The 23,554-nt window shown below is 38.9% G+C and overlaps 1 protein-coding gene across 4 annotated transcripts in view; it reads right to left on the bottom strand.

Moving 5' to 3' along the window:
* Window positions 1–22,417, bottom strand: part of TLK1 (tousled like kinase 1) — a 150,690-nt gene extending 128,273 nt beyond the window's left edge. For 2 of the 4 annotated variants that reach the window (XM_061184754.1, XM_061184764.1), the window contains exon 1: window positions 21,734–21,813. Coding sequence is in view for 1 of the 4 variants with exons in the window: in XM_061184746.1 (XP_061040729.1) it covers window positions 21,734–21,872 (139 nt within the window). In the remaining 3 variants the exon portion in view is untranslated. Of the gene's footprint in view, window positions 1–21,733 lie in introns of all 4 variants that reach the window. The other 2 variants (XM_061184746.1, XM_061184783.1) reach the window with 2 other exon arrangements.
* Window positions 22,418–23,554: the final 1,137 nt, after the last annotated feature.

Here is a 23,554-nt window from a genome sequence, read left to right on the forward strand (position 1 = left end):
AAAACTGATTTTTAGCACATGGAAGACACAGATAAACTGTTATCAAAATGCCAAAAATTGGGAAATACTGCTCCCATGAGTCCTCCCAAAAGAATCTAGAGAATAAGTTTGCGAGAAAGTTAAGTTATAGACCTATCTCATTCATGAACACAGGTGTAAAAATACTAAACAAAAGATCAGCAAAGTAATTTGTATAAAAAGAATAATAGCTCACAATTAAATTGGGTTTAGTCCAGGAATACAAGATTGGTTTAATACTTAAAGAGCAATAAAATAATTTATCACATTAAAAAAAAAACCTGGAAAAAAGTTAAATGATTGTCCAAATAGATGCAGAAAAAGCATTTGATAAAATTCAATAGCCATTTGTGATTTGAACAACAACAAAAAAAAATTAGTAACTAGTAACAGGAATTTCCTTGACCTGAGAAAGGACAGACCCAAAATAGCCATATAATAAATTGTAAAATACTGAAAAATTCTCCCCCCACTTCTAAAATTAGTAACAACACAAGGATTCCCACTATAACCAATGTATTCAATACTGTACTAGAGGTCACAGTCACTATAATAAGGCTGGAAAAATAAATTAAGTATAAGGATTGGAAAAGATGAAATGAAATTATCATTCATAGGTCATATGTTTATAGAAGATGAATCTAGCTGAGATAAATTATTAGAATTATAAGCAAGGTTGCTGGTTACCAAGTCGATATGCAAAACTTAACTGGATTTCTACGTATCAGCAATAAATAGAAAATAATAAAAGTTAAAAAGAAATCCCATTTACAATATCAAAAAGTAAAAATAAAACATCTAAAAGTGCAACAGTAATTATGCAAGTTTATTACAGAGAAAACTATAAAACATTATTAAAATGATGAAGGGAATACACTATATACATGAATTATAACACTCATTATTGTAAAGATATGATTAATAGATTCAGTGTAATCTCAATGAAACCCCCAACAGATTGGTGTGTTTATTTGTTTGGTTTTTGAAATTAGCCAAAAATAGCCAAGGCAATGTTGAAGAAAATCAATAAAGTGTGTATTAATTCCCTACTGCTGTCCTAATAACAAGTTACTACAAACTTAGCAGCTTAAAACACCCATTTATTATCTCCAGTTTCTATGGGTCAGAAATCTTGGTGCAGCATGGCTCAGCTGGTTCTCTGCTTAGTGTCTCACAAGGATAAAATCAAGGTATCAGCCAGGCTGTGTTCCGGTCTAGACACTCTAGGAGAGAATACATTTCCAGGTTCATTTAGGATGTTGGCAACACTAAGTCCCAAGCAGCTGCAGGACAGAGGTCCCCATTTCCTTGCTGTCCATCAAGTGGGGTTTAGTCTCAGCTTTTAGAGGCTGCCTACATTCCCTGGCTCGTGGTCCCCTTCCAAAGGCAGTAACAGCAGGTCAAGTCCTTTTCATTGCTTCTGAGTCAAATCCCTCTGACCTCTCCTTCTGCCCCTTTCCTCTTTTGCTTCCTTCTTCTGCCTTCTTCTCTTCTGACTTTTCTATTTTTAAGGGCTTGTGTGATTATATGGGACCCACCAAAATAATCTCACTATTTTAAGGTCTGTTGATTAGTAACTTTAATTACATCTGCAAAATCACTTCACAGCACTTCCTAGGTTAGTATTCAACTGAATAATTGGGACAGAAATGTTGGGAGAACACCTTTAGAATTCCACCTATCAAAAAACAGGGAAGTTTGATTTACTGGATATCAACCTAATTATGAAACTACAGTAATTAAGAAAATATGATACCGGCACAAAAACAGACAAACATAATACAGAATATAGAGCCTAGAAACTGACCTGTTTCTGGGCACAGACACTTGATTTACAAAAAAGGGTAGCACTGCAAAACAGTGGGGAAGAACAATTCTTTTCAGTAAATTGTGCTGGGACATCAGGACACTCACAGGGAAATGAAACCTACTCCCATCTCACACCACACAGAAAAAAATCAACTTCAGAAGGATTACAGATCTAAATATGAAAAGCATAATAACAACAAAGCTTCTGAAAGATAATACCGGAGAGTGGGACTTTAGGAATAGTGGCATGAGGGGCTCGGTGGACCATTTCTCCAGTAAAACAACGATTTAACTGGTGAAAAAAATTTATTTAAACAACCAACTATTTAATGTCTCTGAAAATTGTCCTAAGGGCATACAGCAAATGGAAAACCATTTATTCAAGAAAACATACTAAACAGAGGTGAGAACAGCAAGTATCCATGACATATGGGCCATAAGCCACTCCCAATTACACCCCACAACTCAGGGTGACAGAAGTTCTACACCAGACAGGTGCTACAGGAGCTCCCACACTCCAGCCTAGGACTAAAATTTCACCCTGGCAGGGGAAGGCTGCTGGCATCTCTTACCTGTCGCACCCCCCAGCTCCATGTTGCAGAAACTCTATGCCAGGGAGGCCTGGATGAGAAGACTAGGGGTCCCTCCATCCAACCAGCCCCCACTTATAAGGCAGAAAAGCTCTTCTCCAGGTGGAGTAGGCCAAAAACACTAGGTCCCTATTCCTCACTCATAAGGCAGAAGTTCTTTACCAGGAGAGGCAAGATGAAAGTAGGATTTACTCTCCTTGCCCAGCACACTACTCCTAGAGTGGGGTGTCACTTCAAGAGAAGTGATCTCCTTGCCTCTGACCCTAATTTCACTGAGGCAAGGCAGAGGTTCTTCCCGGGGAAAAGGTAGACCATTAAGAACAGAAAGCTCTGTTCCCCCCTACCTAACAGAATGACTTTACTAGGACAGACTGTGGGGAACCTCATTTCTAAGGGCAATGTCCAAAACTATGGAGATCCTGGAGGTGAATAACTAAAAGGAGGCAGGTAGTTCCACAACAGTAGTACCAACAAGCAAAGCTACAAACCAGCTAGAAGTTTAACAGAGAGAACTAGGCAAAGAAAAAGGCGGTAAGATTCCTCAAGGTAAGCAGCACAAGTCTCAAAGGCTGGCAACACTTAGCTTCTGCAGAGACCTGACTTAATGCAATCAAACTATGGAGCAATTTATGCCCTGGGATGTTGGTGAAAACAATAGAGCAATAAGCTAGCAGTCAGTGGAGGCTGACAGCTGGCTGTGACAGCAATAGAGACAGACCAGCCAAAAGCTTAACGGGGAGATCAGGGAAAGAGGCAAAGAAAACAAGGCCAAAACCTATCAGCTCTGGTGGTCAGGGAGACTGCACATGACTTTGAGAGGGCCCAGATGTTGGATTCATCAGACAAAGAGTTTAAAGCAGCTATTATAAATATGTTCAAAGAACTAAAGGAAACCATGTTTCAATAATTAAAGGAAGGTATTATTACAATGTCTCATCAAGCGAGAATATCAATGAAAAATAGGAATTACACAAAATAATCAAATGAGAAAATATGAATGCTAGTAAAGAGAGCATAATTGCATATTTCTTCTCCTTTCTTCCCTTAACTAATTTAAAAAGCAACTACACATACAACATGTATATAATTGTACTGTTGGGTCTATAACATAGAAAACATAATATATTTGACAGTAACAGCACAAAGCAGACAGGTGGAAACAAACTTTATTGGAGTAAGGAAATAACATCATATGGTATAAATCAAATCTACAAGAGGTAACATCGACATATATACACTACAAATGTAAAATAGATAGCTAGTGGGAAGCAGTTGCATAGCACAGGGAGATCAGCTCAGTGCTTTGTGACCACCTAGAGGGGTGCGATAGGGAGGGTGGGAGGGAGGCACAAGAGGGAGGGGATATGGGGATATATGTATACATATAGCTGATTCACTTTGTTATACAGCAGAAACTAACACAACATTGTAAAGCAATTATACTCCAATAAAGATTAAAAAAAAAACCTACATGAGGAAATGAAGAGAACCAGAAATAATACATAAGGTCAGTATAAAAACTATAAACGTGTCTTCCTTTCTTATCTCAGTTTCTTTAAAAAAAACTTTAAATTATATAAAATAATTATAACAGTTTATTCTGGGGTAACATATAGTATACATGTATAACCAAAAAAGGGGAGGATGGAGTAGAGCTATATAAAGAATAAAGTTTCTATATATTGCTCGAATTAAGTTAGTGTAAATCTGAAGCAGATTTTGATAAGATGTATAACGTAAACTTAGAGCCATCACTAAGAAAATAACTCAAAAAAGAATTAAAAATCACAAAAGCAATTAAAATGTTACACTAGAAAATACTCAATGCAAAAAACAAACAGTAACATAGGTACAGAAGGATAAAAAGACATGAGACACACAGAAGACAAACGCAAAATGGCAGACATAAATCCAACCATAACAAAAACATTAAATGTGAACGGATTAAGCAATATAATCAAGAGGCAGAGACTGTAGGAATTGATTAAAAAAGAACACAATCAAATTAAATACTGTCTACAAAAGACACACTTTAGATCCAAAGACACAAACAGGATAAAAATAAATGGATGGAAAAAGACCCTGCAAACAGCAACCACAGAAGAACTGAAGTGGATATACTACTATCAGCTTCTAAAATGATTTTAGAAATGAAGAGAAACATTTTATAACAAAGGGTCAATCCATCAGTAAGATATAAAAATTATAAACATATATGTACCTTATAACAGACCTTCAAAATACCTGAAACAAAGCTGACAGAAACAAAGGGAGAAAAAGACAATTCAAAACTAGCTGAAAGATTTCAATACTCCATTTTCAATAGCAAATAGAACTAAGCAGAAGAATAACAAGGAAATAGGAAACAAACAAAATAAACCAACTAGACCTAAAAGACATCTAGAGAATACTCCATTCGACAATAGAATATATGTTCATTTTTTTTTAAGTGACTTTTTTTTTTTTAAAAAGCTCCTGACTTATTTATTTATTTTATTTTTTATTTTTTTTTTTGCTGTGTTGGGTCTCCGTTTCTATGCGAGGACTTTCTCTAATTGTGGCAAGTGGGGGCCGCTCTTCATCGCAGTGCGCAGGCCTTTCACTGTCGTGGCCTCTCCTGTTGCGGGGCACAGGCTCCAGACACGCAGGCTCAGTAGTTGTGGCTCACGGGCCTAGTCACTCTGTGGCATGTGGGATCTTCCCAGACCAGGGCTCGAACCCGTGTCCCCTGCATTGGCAGGGAGATTCTCAACCACTGCGCCACCAGGGAAGCCCCTTAGAATACATGTTCTTCTAAGGCACACATGGAACACGCTCCAAGACAGACCATACACTAGGCCACAAAACAAGAATCAACAAATTTAAAAGAAGTGAAAGCACACAAAGTATGTTCTCTGACCACAATGGAATTAAATTAGAAATAAATTCAGATAGACTTAATTGATATTTATAGGACATTCCATCCAAAAACAGCAGATTACACTTTCTTCTCAAGTGCGCATGGAACATTCTCCAGGATAGATCACATCGTGGGTCACAAATCAAGCCTCAGTAAATTTAAGAAAACTGAAATCATATCAAGCATCTTTTCTGACCACAATGCTATGAGATTAGAAATCAATTACAGGGAAAAAAACGTAAAAACCACAACCACATGGAGGCTAAACAATACGTTGCTAAATAACCAAAAGATCAGTGAAGAAATCAAAGAGGAAATCAAAAAATACCTAGAAACACATCACAATGAAAACACGACTATCCAAAACCTATGGGATGCAGCAAAAGCAGTTTTAAGAGGGAAGTTTATAGCTATACAAACCTACCTCAAGAAACAAGAAAAATCTCCAATAAATAATCTAACCTTACACCTAAAGGAACAAGAGAAAGAAGAACAAACAGAACCCAAAATTAGTAGAAGGAAAGAAATCATAAAGATCAGAGCAGAAAGAAATAGAAACAAAGAAAACAGCAAAGATCTATAAAACAAGAAACTGGTTCTTTGAGAAGATAAAATTGATAAACCATTAGCCAGACTCATCAAGAAAAAGAGGGAGAGGACTCAAATCAATACAATTAGAAATGAAAAAGAAGTTACAACAGACACTGCAGAAATACAAAGCATCCTAAGAGACTACTACAAGCAACTCTATGCCAGTAAAATGGACAACCTGGAAGAAATGGACAAATTCTTAGAAAGGTGTAACCTTCCAAGACTGAACCAGGAAGAAATAGAAAATATGAACAGACCAATCACAAGAAATGAAATTGAAACTGTGATTAAAAATCTTCCAACAAACAAAAGTCCAGGACCAGATGGCTTCACAGGTGAATTCTATCAAACATTTAGAGAAGAGCTAACACCCATCCTTCTCATACTCCTCCAAAAAACTGCAGAGGAAGGAACGCTCCCAAACTCATTCTATGAGGCCACCATCACCCTGATACCAAAACCAGACAAAGATACTACAAAAAAAAATTGCAGACCAATATCACTGATGAATATAGATGCAAAAATCCTCAACAAAATACTAGCAAACAGAATCCAACAACACATTAAAAGGATCATACACCATGATCAAGTGGGATTTATCCCAGGGATGCAAGAATTCTTCAATATATGCAAATCAATCAATGTGATACACCATATTAATGAACTGAAAAATAAAAACCATATGATCATCTTAATAGATGCACAAAAAGCTTTTGACAAAATTCAACACCCATTTATGATAAAAACTCTCCAGAAAGTGGACATAGAGGGAACCTACCTCAACATAATAAAGGCCATATATGACAAACCCACAGCAAACATCATTCTCAATGGTGAAAAACTGAAAGCATTTCCTCTAAGATCAGGAACAAGACAAGGATGTCCACTCTCACCACTATTATTCAACATAGTTTTGGAAGTCCTAGTCACGGCAATCAGAGAAGAAAAAGAAATAAAAGGAATACAAATTGGAAAAGAAGAAGTAAAACTGTCATTGTTTGCAGATGACATACTATACATAGAGAATCCTAAAGATGCCACCAGAAAACTACTAGAGCTAATCAATGAATTTGCTAAAGCTGCAGGAGACAAAATTAATGCACAGAAATCTCTCACATTCCTATACACTAATGATGAAAAATCTGAAAGAGAAATTAAGGAAACACTCCCATTTACCATAGCAACAAAAAGAATAAAATACCTAGGAATAAACCTACCTAGGAAGACAAAAGACCTGTATGCAGAAAACTATAAGACACTGATGAAAGAAATTAAAGATGATACCAACAGATGGAGAGATATACCATGTTCTTGGATTGGAAGAATCAATATTGTGAAAATGACTCTACTACCCAAAGCAATCTACAGATTCAATGCAATCCCTATCAAATTACCAATGGCATTTTTTACAGAACTAGAACAAAAAATCTTAAAATTTGTATGGAGACACAAAAGACCCCAAATAGCCAAAGCATTCTTGAGGGAAAAAAATGGAGCTAGAGGAATCAGACTCCCTGACTTCAGACTATACTACAAAGCTACAGTCATCAAGACAATATGGTACTGGCACAAAAACAGAAATATAGATCAATGGAACAAGATAGAAAGCCCAGAGATAAACCCACGCACCTATGGTCAACTAATCTATGACAAAGGAGGCAAGGATATACAATGGAGAAAAGACAGTCTCTTCAATAAGTGGTGCTGGGAAAACTGGACAGCTACATGTAAAAGAATGAAATTAGAAGACTCCCTAACACCATACACAAAAATAAACTCAAAATGGATTAGAGACCTAAATGTAAGACTGGACACTATAAAACTCTGAGAGGAAAACATAGGAAGAACACTCTTTGACATAAATCACAGCAAGATCTTTTTTGATCCACCTCCTAGAGTAATGGAAATAAAAACAAAAAAAACCAAATGGGACCTAATGAAACTTAAAAGCTTTTTTGCACAGCAAAGGAAACCATAAACAAGACGAAAAGACAACCCTCAGAATGGGAGAAAATATTTGCAAACAAAATCAACGGACAGGGCTTCCCTGGTGGCGCAGTGGTTGGGGGTCCGCCTGCCGATGCAGGGGACGCGGGTTCGTGCCCCGGTCCGGGGGGATCCCACGTGCCGCACAGCGGCTGGGCCCGTGGGCCACGGCTGCTGAGCCTGCGCGTCTGGAGCCTGTGCTCCGCAACGGGAGGGGCCGCGGCAGTGGGAGGCCCGCGCACCGCGGTGGGGGGTGGCCCCCGCTTGCCGCGGCTGGGGAGGGCCCTCGCACAGAGGCGAGGACCCAACACAGCCAAAAATAAATAAATAAATAAATTAATTAAAAAAAAAAAAATCAACGGACAAAGGATTAATCTCCAAAATATACAAACAGCTCATGCAGCTCAATATTAAAGAAACAAACAACCCAATCCAAAAATGGGCAGAAGACCTAAATAGACATTTCTCCAAAGAAGACATACAGATGGCCAAGAAGCACATGAAAAACTGCTCAACATCACTAATTACTAAAGAAATGCAAATCAAAGCTACAATGAGGTGTCACCTCACACCACTCAGAATGGGCATCATCAGAAAATCTACAAACAACAAATGCTGGAGAGGGTGTGGAGAAAAGGGAACCCTCTTGCACTGTTGGTGGGAATATAAATTGATACAGCCACTATGGAGAACAGTATGGAGGTTCCTTAAAAAACTAAAAATAGAATTACCATATGATCCAGCAATCCCACTACTGGGCATATACCCAGAGAAAACCATAATTCAAAAAGACACATGCACCCCAACGTTCATTGCAGCACTATTTACAGTAGCCAGGTCATGGAAGCAACCTAAATGCCCATCGACAGACGAATGGATAAAGAAGATGTGGTACACATATACAATGGAATATTACTCAGTCATAAAAAGGAATGAAATTGGGTCATTTGTAGAGACGTGGATGAATCTAGAGACTGTCATACAGAGTGAAGTAAGTCAGAAAGAGAAAAACAAATATCGTATATTAACGCATATATGTGGAACCTAGAAAAATGGTACAGATGAACTGGTCTGCAGGGTAGAAACTGAGACACAGATGTAGAGAACAAACGTATGGACACCAAGGGGGGAAAGCGGTGGGGGGTGGTGGTGGTGGTGTGATGAATTGGGAGATTGGGATTGACATGTATACACTGATGTATATAAAATGGATGACTAATAAGAACCTGCTGTATAAAAAAATAAAATTTTAAAATTCAAAAAAAAGATTTTTAAATATTGTTAAATTTATTTATTTAACCTTTGCAAATTTTTATATTGTGTGTTTTACAACATGTGTAATATATCAGCATATATTGTAACATTTTACAAAAAAGAAAAAGAACTTACAGGATGAATTAATTGAGTGCTTACAGGGAAATTTACAGTTGTAAATGCCTATATTAAAAAAGAGAAAACATAGGAAAACATTTTTCATGAACTTGAGATACTTCTTAAATACCATAAGGGAGTGGGGGAACAGGCCACAGAATGGGGGAGGGGTGTTAATAAAAAACAAAAAGTACTTATCCAAAATAGAAGAAGAATTTCTTCAATTAATTTTTTATTTTTGTAAAGAGAAACAACACAAAGGAAAACTGATCAAAAGATCTGAACAGGCACTTCACAAGATATATCCAAAAGTCAATAAACTTATGAAAAAATGGTAAACCTCTTAACTCACCAGGGAAATGACAATTAAAACCACAAATACCACCTCATATCTACCAAAATATCAAAAATAAATAATATTAACAATTCCAGCTGTCGGTGAGGGTGTAGAGCAATGGGAACTCTCATACACTGTTCATGGGAATGTAAATTGTTACAACCACTTTGGGAAACTGGCAGTATCTACTAAAGGCAAACACACACATAGTCTATAACCCAGGAAATTTACTGTTTGGTATATATTCAACAGAAATTAATAGTACATGAAGAGACAGGTATAAATATGTTCATACAGCATTATTAGTAATAATAGAGAAGTGGAAACAACCCAAACATCTATCAACAGACTGTATAAATAAACTGTGGTATACGCATACAAGTACTATTATAGAGCAATGAAAGTGAACAACAGTTACAGGAATTAACATGGATGAAACAAACTCTAAAACATACGTGAAACAAAAGCAGCTAGAAAAAATATACATAATGTGTGAGTCCATTTATATAAAATTCAAAACAGGCATAATTAAGTCAGAATAGTGATTGCTTTGGAGGGATGGGAGAAGGTAGTGAATGACTGATGAGTGCAGGAAGAGAGCTCTGAAATGCTGCCAATGTTTTATTTCTTAACTGAGTGGTCGTTATGTACATCATGATTTATGGTAATTCACTGAGCATTATTTATCATGTGCATTTTCTGTATATATTAATATTATGATACAATAATGAAAGGTAAAGCACCATATAACATTAAAAAATAAAATCAATTGAATCACAGTAAAATTAGAGTACTTGAACTTTAGACGGTAATAATTTTTTAAAGACTGGGCTTTTGATATAAATATTAAGTTCAATCTCACTAGCAATCAAGACATACCAAGTGAAACAAGATGATAACATTTAATAGTTAAACTGGAGGAAAACTGTCTAATTCCCTTCTCTAGGGAATACTCTGTTCATACCTATTGAGAGAAATACAATTTCCTTCCTTCCCACTTTTCCTTTTTAAAAAACTTTCCTTCACAGCACTGGAGAGGGTTGTTCTATGATCCACAGGAGAATAGTGCTACTGTGGTTCCTGAATTTCCAGTTTCTAGTTCAGTCCCCTTGAGACCTAAATGGGTTCTAAGAGACACTCAGCCCTATATCCTTCTAATAATAAATTTGTTTTGCTGAAGTTTTTTTCTAGCAACCAAATGACCAATGAATATAACACCTTGACAAAGGCTATGCTACAACCACATTATATAATAATTCTGTTTATATCAGAAGTTGAAACTAGCATCACAGATTGTTTTATCTGACCCACAGTGGTTTTTTTTTTTTTTTTTAAGTATAAATTACATGTTATGAATTGTAGTCTTCCTCACTAGACTTTGGCCAAGCTCCTAGCAGACAAGGACTGTATCTTACATACCTTTGTTTACCTAGTGCTATGCTCCAGGTCCAAAAATACTTGCTGAATGAATAAACAAACTATGCCAATAAGGTTTCTAAAAAACTCTAAAGCTCTGACAATTGATTCACTTCTGAGAAGCAATAACAGATTTTAAAATCCTGGTTATCCCATAGGGAAAACAATAGTGACAATACACATTAAATGACATTAAAAAATTCATGCCCTTTTGCCCAGTAAAGCAAACCCTTAAAATGTAAAATAAAGAAATAAATCAAAGGAAGAAAAATTGTATGTATAATAAATGCCACAATATTATATAGTGAAAAGAAATGAGACTAACAATTATGATTATCACTTGAAATCTGCCTCTGTCATACACAACCCTGCTAGAATTCTTCAACAAGCCAGGGAGACAATCTATGTATGTCAAGTGTACTCTGGCCATAAGGATCTTAATCCAGATGGTACGTGTTCCCTATTATTGACATTGAAACAAAGAAAAAATTTTTAATTGTAAAGCATCCTTGTATCTAAATGTAATAGTAACAGTTAACACATACTGACTGGTTAACATGCCACAAATTTCTCATTTAATTCTCACAACCTTATGAAATAGTTACTATTCCTTATCCCATCCTACAATCAAGAAAACCCAGGAATTCCCTGGCAGTCCAGTGGTTAAGACTCCACGCTTCCACTGCAGGGGGCACGGATTTGATCCCTGGTCGGGGAACCAAGATCCTGAAAGGCGCATGGCCAAAAAAAAAAAAGCATTTAAAAAAAAAAAAAAAAAAAGAAAGAAAATCTACAGATGCATGGAGAGGTTAAGTAACTTACTACAGTAAGTGGCAAAACCTAAACTGATATCCGGGTCTAACAAATACGTGCTTGTAACTACTTCTACATAATAATGCTTCTAACATAAGGTACCAATATCTAAGTATAAAAGACTAAGTATAATGCTGTCAACTAGGTCAGAGAAGTAGGAGACATTGATAGGAAAGAGGAGTAGGGGGCCAAGAGCTTGCCGAGGACTGCCATTCATTAGCCTTTTGGGTTTGTTGTTTAAAACTATAAAATAAAAAATTTTTAAACAGTGAGAGAAATGCCCGGAGAAAATATAATAAAGCATTTGATAAACTGGATTAGATACATGTTCAGTATGAAGATCACAACCCTTTGGTTAACTGCAAGGCACTGTGTGAATAATATTTAAGCCCAGTAATTCCTAGGATGAGGTGAACCCCGCCTGGTTCAAAAATACATGCCTATCTCATGCACTGCTGCTGTATGAGTAGAACACAATTCTTCAAATAATAATTTGGCAATAGTTATCAAAAGCCTTTAATTGTTTTATACTTTTTGCCCTGATAATTCCATCACTGGGAATCCTCTTCGGGGGGTGGGGGGAGCTTTTACTCAGAGATATTATATCAATATCTATTGTAGCCAAAAAGTAAAAGTAAAAAGAAAAGAAATAACCTAAATAACTAACTATGGTAGTTAAGATGTTTTTGTTCACCATGATCCATTCCTCAGGAAAACTACCACTCACCCAATTTGTGTGACCTTCAGCGGTCTGTCAATCATGGCTTTCTGTGGATTCCCCAACTCACTCTACCTACAGCCATAGTGGCTACCTTGCTGTACATCTCCCAGGTACCAGTGATTGGTTAAGGAATTGACAATCATAATGCATGAGCATCAACCCAGAAGTGACATGTGGACATTAGGAAAAAGTTTTGTCTTTCAAGTGTGGTTGCTAAGCCAAAAGGTATGTGACCGGGCTCCAGAATCAAGAGGCTAGAAGAACCCAGAAATGGAGTCCAAGAGGCTCAGTGACATTATTTGAGATGTTGGATCTAAGCTGTTTCCAAAGCCATTCCATCCTCCTCCACACATACAATTCCCAGTTACGTGAACCAGTAAATTCCTTTTTTAACTTACCAAAGCTTGTGTTAAGTTTTTATCACAGGTAAGCAAAAGAATCATGACTAACACACTACCAAAAGAAGAATGGTTAACTAAGTAAATTATAGTACATCCATTCAGTATCCCTGTGGTTAAAATTCAGTGGAATAATGCTGACAGAATAGTATAACTGTTAAGAGCATGCACTCAGGAGCCTAGTCTGAATCCTGAATCTGCTACATATTCTCTATGTGTCCTTGGGTTAGTTAGTTAACCTCTCTGTGGCTCAATTTCCTCATCTGTAAAATAGGGATACAATAGTACCTACTTCATGACTGTTAGAAGTAAATGAGTTACTATTTACAAAGTGCCTAGAACAAGTCCTACCATTAATAAGTATATGCATCTTTTAAATAAATGAGATAAGCAAAAATATATATACAAAGTTAACTAAACCATGTAACTTCACTGATGTTTTTTAAAATCTGTGTGCAGAAAAAGTAAGAATACCCTATTTGTCAAAAAAGAAAAAAAAAATGAAACATGCCTCAGGTCTCATGAAAGACAGGATGAATCTGATTGGCTTCATACAAATCCCCCTGACCTTCTCCAGAGGCACCATATTCACCATCAGACAAGAAGCACATACATAGTGTCAAGTGTGGAATTATGAAATCACAATGTATGACATTTAACAATACCAGCAAGTACCAGGTTAAAGCTTAATTTAAACCTAGAAGTCATTTCTCCAACTAAACTAGTTTCCAGGGAAAGGTACAAATTTATGAGCAGAACGAACTCTTAATAATCCATATAAATGAAGGAGAACAAATATTATGTCAGCCCCCAAAACCACTCATATTTGGCTTTGTTCTGCATCCTTGTAGCATACAAGCATTTTAACTTAAATAGAGGTATAACCTGTCTTCGTGAAATTCACAAAATTTCAAACCTAATAGTGAAGCCACATTGAGAAGATTTAAGTTTCACAACCTACCACCTGTTTCAGATCTGCATCTTTCTACATCATGCTTTGAATTCCTATCAACCCATTCAAATTCTGTCTCTCATTAGATACACTAAATAATACATGTTACCAAGGGATCTGTTTTGTATGCAATAAGGTAATTAAAGCTTTAAGTGTTTTAAAAAATACTTCTTACAAGATGAATCAGATTAAGCTTCAAGCTTCCTTTCCCTGCCATATTGAATACTAATAAAACTCAAACATCTGCCACTAAAGCATCTCAATTTTGTTCAGAGCCTCATGCACCAGGTTAAAACCCTCCACAATAAGTGGACTATTCCTATGTGGACAGTCAAAAATTCTCCATTCAAATTCTAATGTTTATTTGTTATTGCTGTGGTGAGCTTATGAGGTCAAAATATTAAGATAAATGGCATCCCAATTTAATTATTAAACATGAAAGTAAGATTTTTCATTAGTATACCTCTAACATTTTCCATGAAACGTAAGATCTGTACAAATTGGTTTTGGATTTTTCTTTTTTTTAATCTTATCTCCACATACATACAAAACTCATGCAAAAAAATAATAATAACAAAGTTTACCAGTAAATTGAATGAGCCTAAAAGACTGATTGGTAAATTAAAATTTGTTAAGGAAAAACGAAGAAATTACCCAAAACTAAATTTCCATATCTTAGGCAATATATCCCAGTGGTTAAAATGCAGACTTGATTCAAATCTTAGCCCTAACATTTACTACTCTGTGTCATACTGGGCAAGTTTCTTTACTTCTCTGTACTTTGGTTCCTCATCTGTAAAATGAGAATGATAATTGTATATACCTCACAGAGTTATGAGAATTAAATGAATTAACATGTACAAACAATAAACTTTAGCTATTATTGTTATCCATTATCACTCTCTAAAATATAACTTGCCTATGAATTACTAAAATGAGTATCTCCCTGGGTCTGAAATACGTGCATATTAAGTATATAATCACTCCGTTTTAAAAAAAAAAAGCTTTAACAGATCTTCAACAAAACTTTTCGTTAGGTGCCACCTCTATAGAGCAGCAGTCCCCAACCTTTTGGCACCAGGGACCGGTTTTGTGGAAGACAATTTTTCCACGGACAGGGGTGGGGAATGGTTCAGGCGGTAATGCAAGCGACGGGGAGCAGCAGATGAAGCTTTGCTCACTCTACGCCACTCACCTCCTGCTGTGCAGCCCGGTCCCTAACAGGCCGCGGACAGACCGCAGCTGTAGCGGTCTCCCGGGGTTCGGGGACCCCTGCTATAGAGGACATCCTACTATGCACTGAGAATATGGAAATGAACAAAACACAGTCTCTGAATTCAAGACCTTTCTGTCTAGTACGCAAAAAAAATAAAACTATAATAAAAGGTAGTATGACAAAGGTGCTATGAAATAGACAATCCTATACGACACTAAAGAGCAGAGGCATCTAACTCGGGGGGAAACACCCCAGAAATAATTTCTGAGGAACAATCACCTAGTTACTTCACTTCAGGGCACCACATTATTATTTATGTAATTTACACAGCTTTTAATATATTCATAACAGTATTTTAGAATGTAGATCATTAAAAAGACAAGATCACCTAGCACACTACTGCTTACCATGCTCATAAATAAACTTAAAAATCTTTTGGTAATAATGAAGATGAGTATCTTCTCTTAACAAATTATAACCTTGAAAAGGTCACATTGCTTCTTCAAGAAACATTTCTTTCACCAATAAATAAAAGCTACAAACTTTCCTCCAGTAAATTATAATTAGCACTAATGTCAAAAGAATAATATTTTTGAGCTGTTAGAGAACTCTGAAGGCTTCGAATTCAACTCCCTCATTTTACAGATGAAAAGGAGCCACAAAGTATAATGGAGAAAGCAGTAAGTTGAAAGTCAGAAAACTGAATCTTGGTCCCAACTCTCCTACAGTAAAAGCCTGGGCAAATTATCTAAGTTTCCTCATCTGTAAAATGAGAGGTTTGGATTCAATTGCTTCCAAGGTCCCTTTCAGCTCTGTAATTCTCATTTTATGAAACTGAAGCAGAGAGATAAGCAACTTGCCCAAAGTCACCCAGCTAGTTAATGGCAAAATTGGGACTACACTTGGATTCTAATTATCAATGCACTTTCTCTTCTCTACCATACTTCTTCTCCTACTTCACCATTCCTCTGAATTATTCTAAGATTTCTGGAAATTATTAAAGAGCATGAAGGAGTTTATTAAACTAAATGACTTAATCCTATGGCTCTTCTATAGAAAATGAGCTTTAAGTCTAAATGCAAGAAATACATGAAGTCTCAAGCTGTGTCACTTACTACACTTAAGTTGACCCCAAGAAAGTTACAGGAGTTTAACCTTGACTTCCCAGCACCTAAAATCTAACCTTTCAATACATCTCACAGAAGAGATTATGTTCCATATTAAATTAAAATATGAATTGCTATAGGTAATGCTATAGGTAATGATAGCTATTACATGCATAATTCTCTCAATAAGATGAGAATTTAAATTCTTCACTTTATGTTCTGGCTTTATTTAATATGCATTTTTAAATTCAAGAGAGATCAATTTAAACGCTTTGCCTTCATGCATCCTTTTTTCAGATTCTCTAGCTTTAAAACCATTAGATTAAGCACATTACTTCTGAAATCACATACACAATTACAAATGAAAGACTATACAGACTGCTGACAGTTTCTCTTTCTGAACTGAAAATCAGCCCCCCACAGCATTCTAAAATTCTGTGCCCAAGTATATGACAACTCTACTAAACTGTATCGTAAGCAGCATCTGATTCCCTAAAATGTCTTCGAAGCTTATTATATTTCACAGGGAATTCATTAGGATTTCAGGAAGACTAACGGTGTTGATTCCAGAAAATACAGAAAAATCCTCAGAGGAAAAGCACGATAAAAATGCAAAAGAGTAATAAAGTCAATGATAGTTTCATGCTACTGACTTAAGAGAATATTCAAAAACATTCATGGATATGTAAGTACAGTTTAACTATATTTACGAATTTTCAAAGAATCACAGAATGTTTGCAATTTTTAACTGGATGGGACCTTAAGTCACTTAATCTAATAGCACACAAAATAAGAATCTACAGAATTTATCTCTAGCTCCCCCAAAAAAGTCTCCGTAGTTTGCTTTAAATTCTTTAAAGCAGTTTTTTCATTGCTGGCCAAGTCTACTAGTTATACAGTTTTTACATTCTTGTCAAAAAATGATACTGAATTCATTCTGTGCCTTCCTAACTTTCACCTGCTGGTCCACCTTCTATAACACCATAATGAACACATTCTCTCTTCTATTTATGTGTTTGAAATGCCTGAAAACAGCTATACTTTTTCCCACCCTTTAGTCTCTTCTTTAGTCTAAATGTATGGTCCACAGATTTCTTGTGGGTCCTGAAGACACTTCCGGGATAAAATGTACTTCCACATCACAAGTACCTTTTTTTTTTTTTTTTTTTTTTTTTTCATTTATTTATTTATTTATTTATTTTTGACTGTGTTGGGTCTTCGTTTCTGTGCGAGGGCTTTCTCTAGTTGTGGCAAGCGGGGGCCACTCTTCATCGCGGTGCGCGGGCCTCTCACTATTGCAGCCTCTCTTGTTGCGGAGCACAGGCTCCAGATGCACAGGCTCAGTAGTTGTGGCTCACGGGCCTAGTTGCTCCGCGGCATGTGGGATCTTCCCACACCAGGGCTCAAACCCGTGTCCCCTGCATTGGCAGGCAGATTCTCAACCACTGCGCCACGAGGGAAGCCCCCACAAGTACCTTTAAAAAAACTGTCACTTGTCGAATTTTGGTGTAATATCAAAGAATAACTTCCAAAAAGACTATTAAAATAATTCTTTTGCAACTACATATCTATGTGAAGTTGGATTCTCTTCACATGCCTCAATCAAAATATATCTCAACAGACTGAAAGAAGAAAATCCAGCTATCTTCTAGTAAGCCAGAAATTAAAGTGGTTTGTAAAAATATAAAACAACGCCACCAGCCTCACTGAAGTGTGTTTTCGTTTTAATTTTTGGCTGCATTGGGTCTTCGTTGCTGTGCGCAGGCTATCTCTAGTTGCGGTGCGTGGGCTTATCATTGAGTGCAGGTTCAATGCAGGCTCTCACTGAGTGCAGGCTCAGTAGTTGTGCCGCACGGGCTTAGTTGCTCTGCAGTATGTGAGATCTTCCCGGATCAGGGAACAAACCGGTGTCCCCTGAATTGGCAGGCGGATTCTTAACCACTGTGCTACCAGGGAAGTCCCCTCACTAAAGTTTTTGTTTTAGAATATTTATCTTCATTTTAAAATTTGTTAACATGTAATCAGATTGTTATTTTTAGATAAATATTTTTGAAGTTATTTCATTTCAAATATAGTAAATATTAATAGACATAACCCACATAAACAAAATCTCTTCCTCAATAATTTTTAAGGGAGTAAAGGGGTCCTGAGACCAAAAAGGCTAAAGCACAGCCTATTTCTCAGGGGCAGATTCCCAGACTTCTAACTATCTTGGATTTCCCTCTCTCCTCTAATACGTACATATGCCTCTGTAAGGGAGGCACCTACCACATATCTATATATTCATGAGCTAGAATCCTTAAACATACAACCCTGTCTTGCTCCGGCAGGTGACTTCAAGAAATTAGAGGGCCATCTGGTACACTTAACTGTTAACATCTCCCTACAGGTATTACTCAATCATCTGGAGTCAAATACTTCAACTCTTCTGTCTAAAGGATGCAGTCTATAAATATGGAAACAGAGCAAGTTTATTTAAACTGTGATATTATCTTTTTGACCAAACTACTTTCGTTATTTATATAAAAGTAAAGCAAATTATTCATATCTGGCAAGATGGAACAGAAAAGCCAAGTCTTTTGTATAACCATTTATTTGACTCTTAGCAGTAACCCATTCAAAAGTACCTATGTACTGATACGCAAAAAAACCACCTGCTCATCTAGCCAGTACACACACCAGGTTCCTCGGCCTCAGCAAACAAACCTGACCTTATTTGAAAATTTAATTTCTTAACTTCCTACATCCTTATTCACAGATTAGAAGATAAAGTGGGATAGAGAATTCAGCCACAGGTTTAAAAGACCTAATGTGAAATCTAGAGCTACACTGCTGAGCACCTCTCAGAGAATTTTAAGATTGATAAAGGAAAAGCTTTGGGACTCCGAGGGAAGAAAGAAGTCTACACTATATCATATAAATTCCTAAATCTTATGAGTTAGGCTTATGGATAAGATACTTATGGAACAACTTTGAAAATAGCCCATTTTCAAAGTAAAGTTTGCTTAAAAGGAGTTCATCACATATGTAACTTTATATATGTACATATGTGTGTATCTCTTTTAAGTTTAAAATTTTCTATTATATATTACATTTAATTGGCTCAATTTTTCAAGAAACAAAGTTTATTCTCTCCTTGATACATACACTCAAGTTCCATTAATAGTAATGGTTCTTACTATCTATCAGTCACCAGCAATCAAAGCTCTCAATTTACATCAATTTACACAACATACTAATGTTACTTGGAAAAGATGCAAAGCACTTGTTAAAATAAAAACTGGGATCACACTCAAAATAAAATGTTTCCATCTTGATACCTAGGGCTTCATATATGCAATTCCTATTAGCGTTATTGAAATCTGAAACTATAGCTTCAAGATGAATATATATAATCCAGAAGAGAATTAATAGTTTTAACTTACTTCCTGGTTGGTCAAAAAAACCAATGTACCACTGTCACCATACAGGTACTTGGGTGTGAAGTATAACTTCCACAAAAACATGTCCTGTTATTTCATTAGTAAATAGAGACTCACTATTCAGGTTACATAAAAATCCAAACTGCTGGACAAAATTTCTGGTTATTTGGAGGGTCAAGCTAAATTATTCCAACCCCTGAAAAATTTAAAACATCAGGAAAGTTGCAGAATAGTATGAAAATTTTTTAACTAGAGTTGAACCTCAGAAACTCACAATCTAGATTTTTCAGCCCCCAAATTATTAATTATAGATGTTACAGATGAGCAATTCAACACTATGCCCTCAGTATCTAGCACAGTGTTTAGCTCACAGAAATGGCTCAGCAAATATTTAAGAAATGAATGAAAAAAAGGTATAGCCTTAAAAGAGAGTCTTTCCCAAGACCATCATTTACTATCACTCATTACACTATCATTCCTAACACTATCATTAAGCATCTTAATGAAAGTACAGACAAAAGCAAAAGGATACTAAAAGCAACAACTGCTCTGTTTACAAAATAGATTTTAAAACATTCATTTACAAATTTTCAACTGCAAAAAGAAAAATCACCAGGTGTACTAAATTTGAGTGCGTCAATAAATAAACTTTTATCTTCTAATAATCAGAACTCAGGGTTGGGGGTGAGATGGAAAGGGGAAATGTCGTGTCAATGTATTCAGCATGCTTAATGGATGCCATAAATCAAACCTTCCCCTGAATTTTCCAGAGCAAATTCATACCAATCTTTGAGCCTATTGTCACTTTCACACATGCTCACAGGAACAAAATGACAAAGAATGCTGTGCCTGAACCACTGGATTCAGGGCACAAACCACTTGATTAACAAATGTCAAGGCTCTGAGTCGTAAATATTGACAGATATTTTCAAGATAAATTAATCCCACCGACTCCTGCATAAATCAAAGCTCCTGGTATCTTTAAAGGATTCACTAGACTACTGGACTTCCAGACGTTTTTTTTGAAAATGTGGCTACAATCTCCCTGTGTGACACAACCGGCCGTGAACAACCCATTTACCAATTGCTGATGAATACCGCTAAACGTTTTCCAGACAAAAGAGCGTTAAACGTGATTCTACGCACATTTATTCTTCCCCCATAATTCTCCCAAATTTCATTTTATGTCGTATACTTAAAGTTAAATACAGCAAGTTGAAATTTTAGTCAAAAGCACTCCGGTGTCTTACTAGCTGTGTAACTGCTACATCTGGTGGCAGCACACTTGCATGCAAGAAGCCAGAAAACTTAGAAAACAATTGTAACCGATCTGGTGCGTGTTTGCAGTAACCTTTACGCAGATATTTCCCACAAAACCCACGACCCTGTCAAAGAACAGTAGCCTACTTGCAGTAGAGAGAGAACGCACAAACACGCAGGAGGTGATGGCGAAGCAAAGTTGCAACCACCTGGAGGGATGGTTTTAAAAGCCTGCCCACGAATCAGTCTGTCGTTTAAACTGCTCTAGGGGGCCAGGCAAGGGATCAAAGTCGGCTTTGATAATTTCAGAGGCTCCCCCCAAAGGGCAGAGACCCTGCAAACGAGAGGCATCCTCCAGGTCCCGGGCAGCAAAGCTCGCAGAGCGGGGACCGCCTCTAGGGGAGGAGTGCGCGAGGGAAGGGGAGGGGGCTCGAGGATGAATGCTTCACCAAGAGGGAAAATCCACCAGAGACCCGAGGCCAGGAGGTTAAGAGTACTGAGTGTACTAGCAAATGGAGCAGAAAGGGGCTCCCGTCCGGGGTCAGGCTTCCCATCCCAGCAGGACTGGCTCTTAGGAAGCCCAGGCGAGTCTGTGCGCCGCGCCTCGCTCCGTCCCCTCCAGCGCGCACCCCCTCGTCGGTCTTCTCAGCCACCCGCGAACCACCACCCACACACGGAGCTCTACCTCCCCGGAGCCGGGAGGCCTCGAGTCCACCTCGCCCCCTCCCCCACCCCGGGGTCGGAGGAAGGAGACGCGGGGGCGCGGGGGCCGCGGCGCAGGAGGGGAGGCCCGCGAGCGGGCGCGGGCGCGGGCGCGACGGCGCTTACCTTCCCTGGGCCTCCCGGATGGCGGCGTGTGATTCAGCAGGGACCTGGCCGCCGTCGCCGAGCCCGGGGTTGGAGACGTGGAGAGCTGGGACCAAGATGGCGGCCCCTCCAAACTTCCACTGCTACTTTGGACACTCATCAAGCTACTTTCTGGGAACCCGACTCCCCCCCTGCGACGGCAGCGGCGGCAACGGCAACGGCACCGGCACCCGCCTCCGTCATGGCGGGGGCCGCGCTGAGGGCGAGCGAGAGAGCGAGGGCAGGGAGGGGAGATTCAAGGGGATGGGGGAGGAAACCGAGAAGGGGGGAGGTGGGGAGGGTAGAGGTGAGGGGAGGAGAGGGGACGGGGAGGAGGAAAAGGGGGAGAAGTGAGGGAGCCGGCGGGCGCGCCGGGGAAGAGGCGGAGGGAAGGAGCGCGGCGGCGGAGATGTCGAGGGGGCGTCCGCTGGGGCCGGGGTCGGAGAGCGGGCGGAGCGCGGGCTGCGCCGGCCGAGAAGACTTCCGCGGGCGGAACCTGCCGGCACCTCTGCAGTGCGTCGGCCCCCGGCGTCGCCCGAGTGGCGGCGGCGGCGGCGGCGGGTGGTGGGTGGCGGCTGAGGCGGCGGGATAACCTCTGCATCAGTTACAGGCGGCGGCGGCGTCGTCACGCGCCGCCTGTGCAAACACTATCGCGAGGCTCCTGCGCCTCCGGTAGCGGCGGCGGCGGCGGCCGCGGCCGCGGGAGCAGGCTTCGGGGAGGGACTGCCAGGGGTTGGGGGCGGGGGGGCTGGGGAGGGAACGAGCGCGCGAGGGAGGAGACGCGGGCGCCGGGCGCTGCTGGCTCACCCGCGGATCGCAGCGCTGCGCGGGAGCCCGGCCGACCGACTGGCGTGCGCGGGGGTGGCCTCCCCGAGCCGGCCGGAGGGAGGCGCACCCCGCACGCGCCCCCGCCGCGCTGCACCGGCTCCCGCGCCCGATCCGCTGCCACCTGACTCCCCCTCTCTCGCGGAAGCGCGCCTGGCTTCCGACCCACACCCAGCCTGGAGAGAAATGCTTGTGCTCTCGCTGGGCTGTCGTTTCTCAGGAGTTCGATGTGATCATTTCTCAAAATGGAACTGAAAAGTTGAGAGTTGCTTCTTTCTTGCCCCTCTCTACTGTGCAAAAAAACCGGTGTGCCTTTCCCCGTCTACAGAATGGGAGTGATTATCGAATAAAAGAGCTAAGAAAATAAGTTGGGGGGGATGGAAATAAAACTTTGTTTTCCAAAACAGAAAATCTTTACCGGTGTTCTGCGCTGTATGTGTGGTCTAGCAGTTCTTTGTTTTAAAACAGTAGGTGGGAAATCTAAGAAAATTTTGATCACCGAATTAACATATTTAGGGAAACTATCCAGGGTTCATCTTGTAGAAGAGGGTATGGTTTCTAGAAAGTTCCAGGGCCGCTGCTGAGCCCTGACTACAAAATCCTAAAGCAAATTGCAGCATTTGCTGAAATTTATAGGTACAGTGTAACTTTCTACACACCCACACACGGACAGACACATCAGGGATTGGGCATCTTGTACATAAAGGAGCTGTCTAATAGTTCAGGAAAAATACAAGGCGATTGCTCTCTTTAAAAAACCAAATTGAATAGAACACTAAAAAGATTATGATATAGAGCAACTGTACTGGCACGAGGAAATGGCATGCAGGGGGACAAAAATGTCATTTCTATTTTTTATTTTTATGACTTTGCATTTCTCATAGTAATGTTTTGTTCAGATAAACTATCATACTAGAATAGAACCTTGGTTGTCAGTTATCTCCAGAGGTAATTTTAGTTTTCTTATGCTTCAGATTC

Source organism: Eubalaena glacialis, chromosome 1 (assembly GCF_028564815.1).
Source record: "Eubalaena glacialis isolate mEubGla1 chromosome 1, mEubGla1.1.hap2.+ XY, whole genome shotgun sequence".
In the NCBI taxonomy this organism is placed as follows: Eukaryota; Metazoa; Chordata; class Mammalia; order Artiodactyla; family Balaenidae; genus Eubalaena; species Eubalaena glacialis.